Raw genomic sequence first — 16,402 nt, forward strand, 5'->3', positions numbered from 1 at the left:
TATCTTCCTCTAAAATTTTTCTGATCCAGAGCTCTTTTCTTCTTCTCGTTCTGAATGAGAATTGGAATAGGGATGAAGGTTAGGAAAACATGCTGAGGATTATTCCCTTCTCTATTTCCTATGCTGCAGACCACCAGGGGATGGAGTAAAAGTCTTTAAACTACAGATAACACTTCCATTATTTTCACTCTTCATCACTACTACCAATACTCTTCCATAGCTTTCATGTTTTGTTATACAGAAGGATCAGCAAACTAACATACCTAGATGAAGGAAAAAGGGGGGGGGGGGGGAATGAAGAACAGAGAGATAAATGAAAAGGAAAAGGTGAAAGACTAGTAGAATGTCATTTAAATGCCTAGCTCTGTTATATAAAGATTTTTCCCTATCACTGAACATAAAACCATACACCCAGTAATAAGAATAAAAAAAGGGAGGGGCATGCTTCATTAAGCCTACATAGTTAAATTTACAAGGAAAAAAAAAAACAAAAGCCTAGACTAAAGATGGAAAAAGGCCATGAGAATCACCTTAGAAGTAGAAGCTGGAAGTTGAAAGGTTGGAAAAACTTCAGAGCTGTTTGGTAGAGTAGCAGGGCTTACAGTTTTCTTGCCCTGGGTACAAGCCTAACACTAGATAATTTATATAGTATCTTAATTCTAAGATTCTACCATTTTAGTGCTGAAGTTAAAAAGTACTTACACAAAAGAACAAGATTATATATATTTTGTCATTTTACTTTTTTCAAAAAGTGGGGAGGAAGAGACACCTAATAAAAGTAGCTAAAGATATTATCTGCCCCTCATTAGACAATAGCCTAGATTTCCCCACAGCTTGAGGATATATCTGAGTTGAGAGCTTATTTTAATGGATTAGCAAAAATTATTTGGGGTTTTAGTACCTACTCCAATTTTGTTTTAAAAAGAGGTTTGTTTAGGGGGTTAAAGGGTGTGTATGGGGGGGGAAGGGGGAGTACATTTTCTGATGTCAGACTGACCCTAGTGGTGGAAGCTTCAGTGTTTCCGCAATTTTTCCAATACATATCTATTACACGAGTGCCTTGCCCTAGAAATAAACAAGTTATCTCCAAACTTTGTGCTTAGGAAGAACCGTCCTCCACATCGCTGGTTTCTAATTTTGTATTTACCTACACAAAATGGTGGTTATACCTGAGAAGCAAAAGCAAGGGATGCCTTTCACAGCCAGGCTGCTTCTGGCTCTGTCCATGTTGTCCCACGATCTGGGGAATCTTCATAGGACAATGTGCTTGATACAATTTCGTTAATTCGCCAATGGCGGGAGCCTTCCGCTTCCCCATCACTATAAGCGGGGTGTCTCTCATCTCCCCCAACAATTAGCACAAAGCTGCGAACCCGGTGTTTCACATTCCCCGAATGACGAGAGAGAGGCTCTTGGCCAAGGGCGACCATTCTGCATTGTTCCATCTGCACTCAGAGCCCGAAGAAGCCGGGCTTTGCCTCCTCACTCCCTAACTTTCGCCACCCCGGGAGCGTCCCAAGCCTGGCAACAGTCGGAGCCCGCAGCTGACGGCCCCTCCCCCCCCCCCGCGGAGCCCCACGGGCAATCAGTCACCCTAGCAGCGGGCCAGCGCGCAGGGCGGGGGAGAGGAGGGCCCCGAGGGCGGCGGGATCTGGAAGCTTCCGAGGCGCAGGGGCGAGCGCGGCGGCGGCAGAACGCGGCTGCTCCGCGGTGCGGCGCTAAGAGCCACGCTCCGGCGCTGCCTGCCGGGGCGGAGGGAAGGGGGGAGGGCATGCAGGATGGAGGCGGCTCCAAAGCAAAAGCCGGGTGGGGGGAAAGCGGGGGCGGGAGGAGACCGAAGCAGTTCCCTCCGAGCCGGCCAAGGAAGCCGCGACAGAGGCTCGGGCTTTGTCGCAGTCAGATTCCCCTCAAAGTTGATAAAAAGACAGAAAACGAACGAATGATGGCTGCTTCCCACCCCGCGCCACCCCTATTCCTTTCCCCAGAGAGAATTCAGGGGATGAGCCACCCCCCCACCCTTGGACATCCCCATACACTCCCCAATAGTCTAGAAAGGGGGTCACGCCCACTCCTCCTGGCCCCAAACTTAAGACCCTGAGCTCTCAGAAATGGGAAATTTGGGGGATAGGGGCGGGGATGCGCGTGAAGGGAAAATCCCCGATCACCCCGTTTTCTTTCACCCTGCCCCGTCCCGTCCTCTCGCTTCCTCCTACTGCCCCTCACCCCTCAAAGCTGCCTTTTTCCTCCCCCCACCCCCGGTCGCGGCACCCCAGGGGCGCGCACACACTTACGGAGTGCACCGGTCGCTGAATTCGTTGGCGATGGTCTCGATTCCCCCGGCCCTAGCCACTGCGATGTAACAGCTCTGGGAGCCCACGTCCAGCCCCACCACCGACATGGCTGGAACTGCTGCTGCTTTTTCTTTCTACAGTCGGAAGAGCCGCTTCTCGCAGGATCCGCCCGAGCACTGCTGCTGCTGCTGCCGCCGCCGCTGTCTCGCGCCTGCTCAGCTCGGAAAGGCTCTGACAGACCCGACTCAAGGCGCCGGGAGGGGTGGGGGGAGGGAGGACAGACGTGCCCCCTGCCGCTGGCCCGCTCTATCTGCTGGTCTTGCTCGCCGGATCGCACGCGCACCTGCTCCTTTCACTTCCAGTCTGGCAGCACGCGCCCCGTAGTACTGGCCCAGACAGAAAGGAAATCCGGGCTCCTCAGCTTTATGTAGCTCCCAGATGAGAACTTTCCAGAATCTGCGGCATTTACTGCCCGGCGCCTCCGCCGGCTCCCCTCCCACTCCTCCCTTACCACGTGCCACTTCCGCTTCCGTCTTCTCGAGCCTTCTCGAAAGATTCTAGCCAATAGGCGGCCGTCCCCTCCTTCAGACTTACAGCCGTTGCCATGGCCGCGGAGAAGTAGCCCGTTCGCCATAGGCCTCGGACACAAAAGCCTGACCCGCCCTCTGTCCCTTCCCCCCTTCCCGTTCTCCTCCCTGACAGGAAGTAAGGGAAATGGCTTCCGAGAGCTAAGGCCCGAAGTGGCTCCTCCTCCAAGGTGAGTCGTTAGCGCTTCGGAGAATCGGTCTTCCCCCCTTAGTGAGATTAAAGATGGTGCATGTCTGAGAATGCCATAGTGTTTGTAAGGATTACGGATCCCGGACCCAATCCTTAGCAGGACAGACTAACGCCGGCAACGCCTCACCTGGGCGTTGTTGTGGCGGGGGTCTGCGGGTGCGCAGGGAGGGGCGGGGCAGAAGGCGGCCTGCCTATGGACCGCTCCTGCCGGGCCCTAAAGTGTGAGGTTACACCTGGCTGACCTCCCGGGCTCCAGCGCGCGCCCCAGGCCTTGAATTTGGGGGGGATGTGAAGCGGGGGGGAGGTCATGCCCCTTCCATTTCGGCCCTTCTCGTGCTCCTGGTCCAGTTGTCGCCGGCTCCTTAACCTCAAGCTTAATTTTGCTTTTGCTTGTTTTTTTGGGGGGGTGGGGGTGGGGAGGCAGTGTCTGAATTCCCCTAGCCACCTTATGATATAAGCCTTTTATTTTTAGAAACGTAAGGAGTGAATGCAAGAATGCGTTACCGTTTTTTTTCCTTGTGAAAGCCAGCAGGGCGACTTTATCAAGTGCACTGTTAAAGGGTGTTGTGGAGTTGTTTTTGTTTGCCCTCAATAAAGGAAAACTAAAGACTGTGTCAGCCGAGATTGAGCTCCCAGCGACCTTTTATAACTGAAGATCAGACTACTTTCTGCGTGTGTTTACTATTTTTGAAATAAATAAACTCCACTTCTCCAGTCTCTCATGAAGAGATGACCCTCTGGAGGCAGCAGTGCCTTGAAGTCAGGAAGACCTGAGCTCCTTATGGCTTCACACACTTAATAATTGTGTGACCCAGGGCAAGTCACTAAACTTAGGTTTGCCCCAGTTTTCTTAACTGTTAAGTGAAAATAATAGCACCTAATTCCCAGAAATGTTGTGAGGATCACATGAGCTAATGTTTGTAAATTGCTTAGTACAGTGTCTGACATGTAGTAGGAACTTGATAAATGTTTGTTTCCATCCCTCCTTCCTTTTCTCTCCCTTTTTCCTTATCACCCTCTTTCTTTCTCTTCCTTTTTCCCTCCCTTCCTTCCTCCCCTTTCCCCTCCATTGCCCTCTCCCACTTTCTCCTTCCCTCCCTGTCTTTCCCTTTTCTGAGAACAACCTTTCTACTGGTACATTTGATTCCATTTCTCTGCCTGATTGTCCCACTATCATCCTCTTCCTCTCCTTAATAATCTCTTTGTAATTTCCTTCCCTTTTTAGAGACACAGGCCAGCCGAATTGGCTTACTTGCTGTTGGCTCAGGTGGGATCTTGTATTGCCTATCTCTGGATCTTTATAATCACTAACTCTCCCCTATGCTTGGAGCACTTTTTTCTCACCTGCCCCTGGCTTCCTAAAAGGCACTCCCCAGATAAATATATTTAGTCTCATGTTATTTCTCTTTACATCTTATATTTTCTAGTCAAGCTGTTCTCTGCTCATGTTGTCCTTCATCTCCATTCCTTTATTTATGTCATTTCCCATGCCTAGAATTAAATTTCTTCCTTCAAAGCCTAGCTTATAGATTTATAGATTTAGAGTTTATGGACCTGTAGTATCTGCTAGTCCAGACCTCTCACTTAAGAGTCACTTCCATAAAGTTTACCCTGACCACTTGCCCCACCTGAGAGTTTCCAGACCAACCAATTCAATCTATCAAGTGTTTGGCATTGTGTGAGGTGCTAGTAAAATAAAGACAAAACAAAAACCAAAAAAAATCCCTTCTTCCTGAAAAAGCTCATATTTTACTGGGAGGAATTATTATACAATAAGTTTTTAATATAAAATAATTCAACTGAATTCCACACTCAAGTCATTTTCAAAAAATTTCCTTAAACCAATCCCCAGTGTAAGCCCAGCTCAGTCCTAATACACTGTATACAGCACTGGACCTACAGTCAGGAAGACCCAAGTCAAATTCATCCTCAAACACTTTCTGAGTATATGACCCTGAGCAAATCACTTAATCTCTGTCTGCCTCAGTTCCCCCATCTATAAAATGGGGATAATAGTACCTACCTCCCAGGATTGTTGTGAGGATTAAATGATATATTTTTAAAGTGCTTTGTAAAGTGCATAAAGCACTATAAAATGCTAGCTATTATATGGAAAGAACAGGGGAAAAAAATCTTGGAAATATAAAAAAAAAAATCAGACAACTTAAAGTCATATTTATACAGGGTTAAAGTTACTGACCAGTGGTTCTGCTTCTCCTGTAGTCTGTAAACAGGGGAGGGGGAGGATTCTTCAGTTCTAATTAGAAATATTCCCCCTTTTGTACTAATAATAGCCCATTATGTAGGTAGTACAAGTACTACCATTCTATTTTGCTGATGAGGAAACTGAGCCTGATGGGAAATTACATGATTTTCCTCAGGCCACAGAGCTAGTAAGTGGTAGAGCTAGGATTTTGAACCCAAATCTAGTATCAGTGCTATTTCTATAATATAAATATTAGGACTCATTGCTTTTTTCCCAGTGTTCTGTTTCTTTAGTTAGATGGAGTATACTTTTCCTAGCTGTGGACAATCATCTTTCATTCCTCCTTAACGTCACTGAAAGCTATCATCTCTACTTAACTGTAGGTTTGGGGGATTCTATGGGCATGAAAGAGCTCCTCTTCCCAGCCTCTGTTTCTAGCATGTTAGTTTCTTATCCTCCAGCCATTTACCTCCATCTACTTCTTTGTGCAACCAGCAGCCCACCTCTGTGTTCCCTTTTTATGAGGGATATATATCTTAGCAGTCCTACTCATACCAGTCTCAGGTTCATTTTAAAGGACAATTTTGAATCTCTGTAGTTTGAATTTTGATTACTCAGGAATACAGTGTTTTTATTTATAGTGGTGTGAGAATTAACTGGGACAATCAATTAAATTTATTGACTTATACAATAAACCTTACAACCATTTACATTTTAACACTTTTAATATGTAACATATCTTCTATTTCTTGCAGTCATTTGTTTTACACAATTTGGTATTAAAGTCACAAGATTTTGAGTCTTTAATTCATCATCTTCAAGCACACTTTTTCATTGAATTGGATCATAAGTGTACCTTTGACAAACATTTTCCTAAAAGGAAAATCATTCAGGTACTACTGTGTGCCAGGTACTATATTGAGTGTCGGGAATACAAAGACAAGCAAAAGAATCCCTGCGCTCAGGGAGCATACAGTCTGCCGGGAGAGACATTAAGCAAACAAGCCATATTCAATATGAACAGGAAGTGAATAAGAGAAACCACTAGTAGAGTTAAGAGATGTTGGGAAAGGCTTCCTGTATAAGATGTCTAGGATTGATTATAGCCTGTAGGTTTTAAAACTCATCATTCTTTCAATGGGGATAAGAATTGCAGGCCCCCTTTCAGCAAAAAAAAAAAAGAAAAAGAAAAACCAAAGATTTGTTGTTGTCCCACTTTTTGTGACCCCATTTGGAGTTTCTTTGCAAAGATACTAGAGTAGTTTGCCATTTCATTCTCCAACTCATTTTACAGATGAGGAAACTGAGGCAAACAGTGTGAAGTGACTTGCCCAGGGTCACACAGCTAGTGTCTGAGGCCAGATTTATACGTCTGAAGTTTAGTCTTCCTGACTCCAGGCTTAGTGCTCCATCCACTATGCCACCTAGATACCCCAAGATTTGTAGATGGATGTTTTACATTCTGAAAAAGATGCTGTATGATCTTCCAGATTCATCTGGACTTCTGACAGTAGTTTTGTAATAGCCTTAAATAAAAAAGTGAGTTTCATCTGTAAAAAATTGCTTTTTTCCAATCTTCAGTACTCCAAATTTTATATTTTCTAGCCCATGACAAGTGTTTTTTTTTGGTTTGGTTTTGTTTTTTTTAAATAGCAAGGGTTAACTGTTTTAAAATTTTTCTGGTCACCTTGTTCTTCTGATTTCAGCATGCTTATGCCTTTTTCTTTTTTTTTTTTTTTATTTTAAAGCAGTTGGGGTTTTGGGGTTAAGTAACTTGCTCAAGGTTACATGGCCAGTTATTTCTGGGTGGGTGCTAAGTGTCTGAGCCCGGATTCAATCCCAGGTAATCCCGACTCTGGGGCCAGTGGTCTTATTGTGCTATCTGGCTGCCCCATGTTTATGCCTTTCATGAAGAAATCAGTAACAGTCCCTTCAGGTGCCTAATGTCTCTGAAGTTACGTGTTTTCTGAGGGTTAATTAGACTGCTTTTTTTTCTGATGCACTTTCCTTTGTACTTTACTGATCAAGGCCTTGTCTTTATGAGCTTGAATAATTGTTGAAACACTGACTTCCCCACATCAACAGCCATTGCAGTATCTTTAAAATTATGAAAGTAGGCTCTTTAGGAGCTATAACTTTTACAGATTGACTTGGAGTAATATCTATTCTTTAAAATCCCAAGGAAAGAGCAATGAAATATGTGTGTATGACACAAAATTCAGTATTCAGTAGACAGAAAACTAACTGAAGGTGGGGAAAACAGGTTAGTCTGATTTCATCTGGTCAAAATCAGTCGTTTGGATTCAGCCTAGTGTCATCAGAAGCACATGCACACAGGGCCATTGCTGTTACAGAATGAAATCGTAGGACTTGTTGATTGTCCCATGTAAGTTGCACACCACTGCATAACTTTCTATAGAATTAGTCAACAGACATTATGTGTTTATGGATATATGCAGCATAAATGTAAAGTGAATAAATACAAAGTAGTTTTAAATAAAAGGTAGTTTGGGAGGAAGGCAACTATGAATTAAAGGAATTGAATAAGGCCTTATGCAGAAAATGGTGTGTGAATTATACCTTGAAGAAAGAGAAGGATTGTAAAGGGGAGTCAGGCATATAATAAAATTATAAACCTGAGAGATTGGAGTAGTACCTTCGACAGAAATATAGAACTTTGAAAAGGAGAGGATTTTGGAGGAAAATAATTCAGTTTTGGACACATTAAATTTGAGATATGTTCTGGGGACATCCAGTTGAAAATGTCCAAAAGGTAGTTGATGATATGGGACTAAAGCTGCTCAAGGGAGACTGAGGCAGGATGTGGTATGTGGATGGAGATTTGTGTGTGAGTATGCAGGTGTGCACATACTCATGATCTGTATGGAGATAATTGTTAAACCCCATAAGAACTGATGAGGTTATGGGGGAAAAGAGAAGACAGATTGCGATAGAATTTGGGGGGAACACTAAGAATTAGAAGGTGTGATATGGATGAGCAGTCAGGTAGGAGAACCGAGAGTGAGTAATATTGTGGAAACCCAAATGTGGGATGAGTACTGAGAAAAGACCATTAGATTTGACAATTAAGGGTCATTAGTAATTTTGGAAAGAGCAATTTTAGTTGAATGATGAGGGTGGGGACCAGAATTACGAAGAATTGAGGATAAATAAAGGCAGCAAGTGGAGACAGCTTTTTCAAGAAGTTTGCTTTAAGAAGGTGATGTCAAATAAAGGTTTTTTTTTTAAGGATAGGAGAAACTTGGTTTGATTTAAGAATACTAGGATGGAACCAGTAGCTAGGTGGAGGTTGAAGATTTGAGAAGGCTGGGAGATGATTGAGGGTGGAGTCTAATGTCGAAGAGGAGTAGGGACAGAATCAGGTTAATCTAGATAAGAAGAATGGCCATCTCTTTGTCAGAGACTGGGGTAAAGGAGTAGAGAGTGGGAGATATCAAGGGTTTTTGAGATAAAGAGAATGGGAGAAGGGACAGCTGGGTGGCACAGTGAATAGAGCACTGGCCCTGGAGTCAGGAGGACCTAAGTTCAGATGCAGCCTCAGACACTTGACACACTTACTAGCTATGTGACCTTGGGCAAGTCACTAAACCCCAATTGCCTTGCCTTCCCTCCTCAAAAAAAAATGGGAGAAGAAGCTCATTCCAGATGGCAAATTTTCTCAGAAAAATAAAATGCTCATCTAGGAGAGATAAGGGAAGGAGAGGTGTGGTAGACTTCAGAAGGCAAGAGATTTGGAATAGCTTATGTGGGGAATGAGAGAAGGAATTGATTTGGAAGCACTCAAAGTACTCCCTTGCTTCAATGAGGGAACAAAGTCTAAATCATATGAATTTGTAACATGCCTAGTCAGCAGGGCATACATTCATTCAGCAGCACATGTAGAAAGAAGCAGACTGAAGATGGTGGGGGTAAAAAAGGGCTGAGGTTTGGCAGGAGATCAATGGTGATAGGACAAGAGGGCAAAGGGCAGTGTAGAGTTGAAGTGGCTAATTACTGGGTTGAGATTGGAGATGGAGGAAAGTGAAGCTAGTAGGGATGATGGCCTGGAGAAGTACTAAAGGGGGGGGCAAAGGGATTAGAAGTTTTGAGTACATTTGTATGCATTGGTTGCTTCAGCTAAAGTCAGTTTCAGGGGAACTAATTAATGAAATTAGGTGGGTATGCTTTACATGAGATTATTGAGACAAGGGTACCTAGACTAGATTGGAGGAGCATTCTTAATCCTTACAAATTTTGGAGACTGGTCTCCATATATTATGCTTGACTACCTTTCCAACCCTCCAACCAGTACCACAAAGTCCCTCTGATTCTGGAGACAGTGAGACTTAGGATGAAAGACAGGGAAGTGTGGGCAAAGGCAGTGCCCAAAGATATGGGAAGGAAAGGTCAGAACACAGATGTGGTATAAGAGACAATGTGCAATTTGTTTACAGCAGTTTTGAAGTATACACTTAAACTTTCTCAGACTATAAACTTCTAATCAGTCCAGTATTTTGATTCCTACTAGTTACAGAAGAAGTATGTGGTATCATATGTGTAAGAACTGGGTTTTTTTTTTTAATGTGTTGGATAGATAGAATTGTTTGTGCTCAGATATTCTTAAAACACAAACTTAGTGTCTGTCTTGACCTGTTGGAACATTTGCTTGCTAAAGTAAATTGAATTCTTCTCATACACCTTTCAGAAGTGATATTTTATAACATTGTAGATCCATTTATTATACTGTTTTGGCATGTGGCTACATTTTCAGAGAGTAATGCAGTGGTATACTTTAATAATTAAGTGGCTCTATAATCTTATTGGGGCTGTTTGCCATTAGTTCAGATCACAGCCCGTCCATACATAATCCTGTACATGACTTCCCCTCAAACCTCAGAATTCATGGTCTCCCCAATGTCCTGGTGGTATTTGTCTAAATCTTTTTCCTATCAGTTCTTGTGTTATATTCAGATTAAACATCTTTTAAAATTTTTATTTCTTGCTCTTATTAGCAAGCACTTGCTTCTTACATTATACATTTACTGGATGATATCTTTTATGCCACTTAGATTTATTCCTGCATGCATTTGGGAAATCCTGTAAATGACCCCGGATTGCTTCCTGAAGTGTAGAGGGAACAAAGAACAATGACTGTTGGACAACTGGCTGTCTTACTCTTCAATCAGTCAACAACAGTAAACATTTATTAAGCACCTACTGTGTGCCAGCCACTATACTAAGCTCTTAATCTCTAGAGAAACCAATCTGGGGGCTTGGCAGATCACAGCTAAATATGCATACACACATACAGAGCTGGTATATGCATGGTACATCTGGCATTTAAGTTTTCCCCTTGTCCTCCCTTATTATACTTCAACTTTTAAAACCTATGGACTTTGTATGTACTTGTTACTATATCATTAGCACACAGTAATAGGAAAATAATTGAAACCATAAAGATCAAAGAAGCCTTTTTTTCCACACTTATCTTTTTCTATTTGCTTTTATCTCCTAGGAACCCCAGAACATCTATCATCTATGATTCAGCCCATACCTGAACAAGAAAATACTTTCAGAAACATCCTGGAGAAGTGCTCATCCAGCTTTTGCTTGAAGGCCTCGAGTGAGAAGGAACTAACAGCTAGATTATAATGAATATGTGTTTGAATATTGCAGAATTCCTTTAGTGTGAGTTCTAAAATGATAACAGGTTGCATTTAATGCAAGCAAGAATTTAATTAATGTGACAAGGGAGCTAATCAATGTTATTAAATGCCACTAAAACATCATTCTGTACTTGCCTATCATTGAGTGTAGTTGTGATGTGCCATTGCATACCATAATCAATAGTTTTTTGTTAATTTTTCAAAAAGGAGCCCTTAATAAAATGGACAAAAGGAAAAATACTTCAGATAGCAACACTGCCAACACAAAAAAGAAGAGACTTGTTATTACATTAGAACAAAAATTTGATGTAATTGAACGGCATGAACGTGGTCATAGTAACTCTAAAATTGGAAGAGATATAGGAATGCCTGAATCTACAGTACGGAATATTATAAAACATGCAGGTGAAATTAAAAAAAAAGGCCAAGTTGCATCAACTTTTTGTGGTTTGCAAACAACTACGAGAAACAGAAGTATTACAATGATAGAAATGGAGCGTCTGTTAGCTGTATGGATTGAAGATTGCAATCAAAAATGCATTCCTCTTACCAGAGCAGCCATTCAGACAAAAGCTTCAAGTTTATTTAAGGCAGTAAAAGAAAATGGAAATGAAATGGATAGTGAAGAAACTTTTGCTGCAAGTGTTGGTTGGTTTAATCGCTTTAAAAATCGACTTCAATTGCATAATGCTAAAATTACCAGAGAGGCAGCCAGTGCAGATAAGGGCACCACAGTGTGGAACCACATTTTGCCACACTCTACAAATAGTAATTTTGAGGGTTTTCCCCCTCAAAAACAGACTGTTATAGAAGAAATAACAAACATTGGAAGAAAGCTTGGTTTCGATGAACTGGAAAATGGCGATGTCAGAGAATTGCTCATTTCACACTCTGAAGAATTGGCTGATAATGATCTTAATTTACAACAACAACAAGCATTTGAAGAAGCCAACAATGATACCAAAGAATCAGATAATGTGCAAATGAAGGATTTCACTATCAAGGAATTCGAAGATATTTTTCGAGCTGTAGAAGTCATGAAGCAAAAAATTATGAATGCTGATCCTAACGTCAGTCGAAGTATACAAATTCGCCAAGATGTGGATAAAGCTTTCTGTACCTACCAGCATATGTATGAAGATTTAAAGAAAAAGACAGTTCAGCCTACTCTACTAAAATATATTAAACAAGAATAAAGACATTTTTGTCATATCATTGTAGGCTTATCTTTACATATAATAAGTAATTTTTAAATTTTGCTTGCTATTATTCCTTTGTAATAAACTCAAATCAGAACATTTTTCTTATTCTTTGCTATTATATTAGGTTAGTAAAGAGATTAAAAAAACTTTATTTTAAAAAATGTCATCACACGTTTCCATTGGACTAGAACCACTTATCTATTTTACATGATTATAACCAATAATGTGAATTTAGACCACGTCACCACTTTAAAGGATTTCATTATTGGGATCTAGCTGATCTAGTGTCCAAGAACCTGAGTTCAACCTTGAAAAAAAATCTGTTGAATCAGGGGTAGTAGTAAGGAGGTTATGATGGACTACTTGTGTAAAATTACGAAGATGGGTTTTATGTAACAGGACAGTTGAGCTGGAACATAAGAGTTCATAAAAGGGGACCAAAGTAAGTTTGGGAAGGGAGGTTGGAGCTAAGCCATACATAGTTTTAAATTTTAGAATGAGAAATCTGTATTTTTTTTTTGCTAGGACTAATAGTAAGTTACTGAAGATTTTTGAGCAGGCAAGTGACATAGACAGACTTAACACTTTAGTGTCCTTTTGCTTACGCATTTTCTTCTCCAGGATATATGTCACCTCTCTTAAGGTTCTGTTCTAGGTCCTCCACCTTTTCTTGGTAATCTCGTTGACTCTCATGGGTTTAGCCATTGTCTCAATATCCTTTGTAAGATGTGGCATTCAGAACTGAAAACAGTACTCCATATGTGATCTGGCCAGAACAAATACAGCAAGTTGATCACACACACCCCCATCCTGTATACTCAGCCTCTCCAAATTAAAACCCCCAGTCCTGGGGCGGCTAGGTGGCGCAGTGAATAGAGCACTGGTCCTGGAATCAGGAGGACCTGAGTTCAAATCCGGCCTCAGACACTTAACACAAAAGCTAGTCCTGTGACCCTGGGCAAGTCACTTAACCCCAGTTGCCCTCTGTAATGGAAATGCAAATTTAAAGATCTTCCCTGCCCCTAGGCTAAAGTGCACCTGGAGACTGGGGTGGGAGGCTTGTTTTTCAGTAGATACTTCTTGATTGGCCAGTGAGTCAATAAGGTTGTTACATTCTCTGAGCCAGGAGAAGGCTATATAAGTCCTGATGTGTAGCTTTGTTTTGGGGGGCTCACTTTGAGAAGTGTTCTGTGATTTGATCTGTATTCTGGGAAGCCGTTGTCCAGGGCCCCCCCCGGCTTTAAAAAACCCAGATGTGGAAACCCAGATGTTGACTGGGTATGGATGTAATGGTTGGACAGTTTGGAAATCTGTCTACTTGATCTGTTTCTGTCTTGATAATTCTGCCTGTATACTTTGAAGTTCGGGGTGCTGACCTTTTCTCCTGAACAAGGTAAACGATATGTGTCTCACTGATTAAAGTAAGCTTGTTAACCCATTTTGAGTTGCTTTCCTTTAACAAAGCAGATCCAAGAACCTGTGTGAGCAGCCACCCTGAGCACGCTTGGGGTGCTTGCTGCCACACCCTCCAAAAAAAAAAAAAACAGTTGTTTTTAAACTGACCACTATCTAGCTATATCTCCCTTAATTTTTGTTTGTGAAGTAGTTTTTTTTCCAAAGTCAGCATTAAAACCTTATATTTATCTCTACTAAATTTCATATTTTTAGATTAGATCTAGTATTTTAGTCCGTCAAGATCTTTTTGCATCCTGAGTTTTATTTGTGTTAACTCTCCTTTTAAACTTTGTGTCATCTACACATTTAATAACCAACACCATACTTTTATCCAAGTCATTGGTAAAAAACATTAAGCAAGACTGGGCCAAGACAGACTCTGGGACCTTACATTAGAGATTTCCTTTCAAGGCAATAAATAGCTATTAATGCAATGTACTTTTGGGATTTGGCAATTCAATCAGTACCTAACTTATGAATTAACTGTGACTAGAGTTATTTGGCTCTTTACGAGTATTGCAGGAAAAATTTTGTCAAACTTTGTTAAAATGTAGGCACACTAACTTTCCCCTGATTCATCAGTTTAATAGCTTTGTCCAGAAAACAGTCTGCCATGACCTGTTTTAAATGAAGCTGTAATTCTTGTGATCATTGTTGCCTTTTTTCTTAGAGCAAGAGGGTAGAATAAATGGTTCTCAGTGTAACTTCCAAACCGTACCATCTCAGCTGTTAATCTCCCCTTATTTGGAGGTTTCTACAAAGCAGGGATCTAGCCAGATATTCCAGCACCCCAGCTTGAGGAGGACTTTGAAATTGCTCACCACTAATACTCTGTACAAGAGAAAACCCCATAGCAATGGAAAGGAGAGATGCTAAACAATGTAGAAATCTTATAGAAAACCAGTTGGTCTCTGTATAAGAGGTGAAAGGCAAGAAGGCAGACAAAATCCGGGGATAAGCATAACCCACAAATAGTAAAATAAACTTGAGATTTTTTTTTTAAGGAGGGTGGGATACCATGTTGTGGTAAATGCTTGTAGTCTCTGCTACTAGATGGGCTGAGTCTTGTGGATCACACGAGTTTGGTAATTTAGAGCTACAGTAGGGCTTTAAGCACTAAGTACATCACTAATATGGTGAGCCCTAGAAAGCAGAGGGCCACTGTGTTGCTGAAAGAGGGAGCAAACCAACCCAGGTCAGAAAAAGGAGATTAAAGCTTCCATATCTGATGGCCATTGAAACTGGGCCTATTAGTAACCACTGAACTTTTTAGCCTGGGTGAGATAGGGACACAGGGTTGGGGTGGGAATGAGTAACAAAGTATAAAAGAATGCAATAATTGGAGTAAATTAAAGAATAAGTACTAAATATTAATGGAACAACCTAGAAATCCTAAAAAAAAAAAAACAACCAAACCCAAACCTTAAAACACAAGACCATAAATTCTATGGGATACTCAGAAATTGAATAATAGCAAGAACTTCCAGAATGGCTTAAAAGAGAAATAATAGATAAGAGAAGGACCTAGTGCAGAAATCACCAATCTTAGAGAAATAAGACATAAGGAAAGTTTGCTGATTGAGAACACAAAAGAGGTCTAGATTGCGCATTGTGTTTACTAAACATGTCTTTAATATATCCTAAAATTGAGATCAAACTCACTAGTCTACATATTGTTTGAAAATAGCACTTTTATTCCCATTTAAAAAATCAAGACAGTTAAAAAACTTTTTATATGCAACTGAGAAATAAGATATACAAGCAATGGGGTATAGCAATCCATCTTGCCCTACAAGAAAGGAATAGGAGGGGGCGGGGGAGGAATATAAGAGAGGGTAGATTGGGGGAAGGGGTATTCAGTATGCTTGCCATCTTGGGGTGGGGGTAGGGGAGAGACAGGGAGAACATTTGTAACTCAAAATCTTGTGGAAATGAATGCTGGAAACAAAAAATAAAAATAAAAAAAAAACATCAGGACAGTTGCTGTTCACTCCTATAGTACTTTTCCTGATCCCCACGGATTTGAGACTGTCACCCAGCAATCATCTCTCTCAGTTCTTTCAGTACCTTAGAATGTAGCTCAACTGGGCCTCATGACTTGAACTCACCAGGATCTGCTCGGTGCTTTATTAGTCTTTCTCTCTACTTATCTTAGGTTTTAATTCCCTATGTGCTTTATCCCAGACTAAGATCATTCTCTTTGGCAGGGAAAATAGAAGAAAATAAAAACTGAGTAGTCCTGCCTTCATTCTATCATCATCATATTCATCTTTTGATTCCTCTTTTACCCCTACATAGTTATATAAATCCATTCCTTTACCTACAATGTGACCTTTTAAAAAATCTACTAAGCTTTAACCTATTTAAGGTATCCCTAAAACCACTAGTCTGGGGCTTTCTCTGCTACACACACATCCATACACCCCCTTCCTATCATTTTCCTTGCAGGAGATTTACATGCCTCATTTTTGCACAGCCTAGCCATCTCCTTGCACATCCAGACCTGGACCAGAGACCATGTGGGTGCCTACTCAGCTCTGGAACATCTTTAAGGTTTATTACTGTCTTGATTGATGAGTGTGTTACATGACCTACTATCTAACTTTCCCCATGGCCATTTTCTTGCCCTTTGCCTGTTCCACTCTGGACTATTAAAACGATCTGATCTGTACGTGCTTTGCTATGGGAAAAGCTCCCTATTATGGGACTGATGATTTCCCAAATCAAAACATCTCTCCTTGGTCTATGCTCCTCATATTGTCTCCTCTATTCGAATGAAAGATCTTTAAGAGCAGGGATTGTGTT

At 41.5% G+C, this 16,402-nt stretch overlaps 2 protein-coding genes across 4 annotated transcripts in view; one reads left to right on the top strand and one right to left on the bottom strand.

Moving 5' to 3' along the window:
* HSPH1 (heat shock protein family H (Hsp110) member 1) overlaps positions 1-2,801 on the bottom strand; it is a 30,685-nt gene extending 27,884 nt beyond the window's left edge. For all 3 annotated transcript variants that reach the window (XM_069080002.1, XM_069080003.1, XM_069080001.1), the window contains exon 1: positions 2,292-2,801. In XM_069080002.1, coding sequence (XP_068936103.1) covers positions 2,292-2,398 — 107 coding nt within the window. In that variant the 5' untranslated portion in view covers positions 2,399-2,801. The remainder of the gene's footprint in view (positions 1-2,291) is intronic.
* Positions 2,802-2,894: 93 nt separating this feature from the next.
* On the top strand, positions 2,895-13,580 carry LOC138154998 (putative CENPB DNA-binding domain-containing protein 1). Its single transcript, XM_069080004.1, has 2 exons — positions 2,895-3,048; positions 10,790-13,580. Exon 2 carries the CDS (start codon positions 11,162-11,164, stop codon positions 12,134-12,136), a length of 975 nt encoding a protein of 324 aa, XP_068936105.1. The 5' UTR covers positions 2,895-3,048; positions 10,790-11,161; the 3' UTR covers positions 12,137-13,580.
* The last annotated feature ends 2,822 nt before the right edge of the window (positions 13,581-16,402 follow it).

Source organism: Petaurus breviceps, unplaced genomic scaffold (assembly GCF_028583685.1).
Source record: "Petaurus breviceps papuanus isolate PSGF00001 unplaced genomic scaffold, PetGlider_PUasm1.0 91133, whole genome shotgun sequence".
NCBI classification, from domain to species: Eukaryota; Metazoa; Chordata; class Mammalia; order Diprotodontia; family Petauridae; genus Petaurus; species Petaurus breviceps.

Bases quoted from the DNA above. Each gene is read 5' to 3' on its own strand.
- LOC138154998 (XM_069080004.1), top strand. From the start codon at position 11,162: ATGGACAAAAGGAAAAATACTTCAGATAGCAACACTGCCAACACAAAA.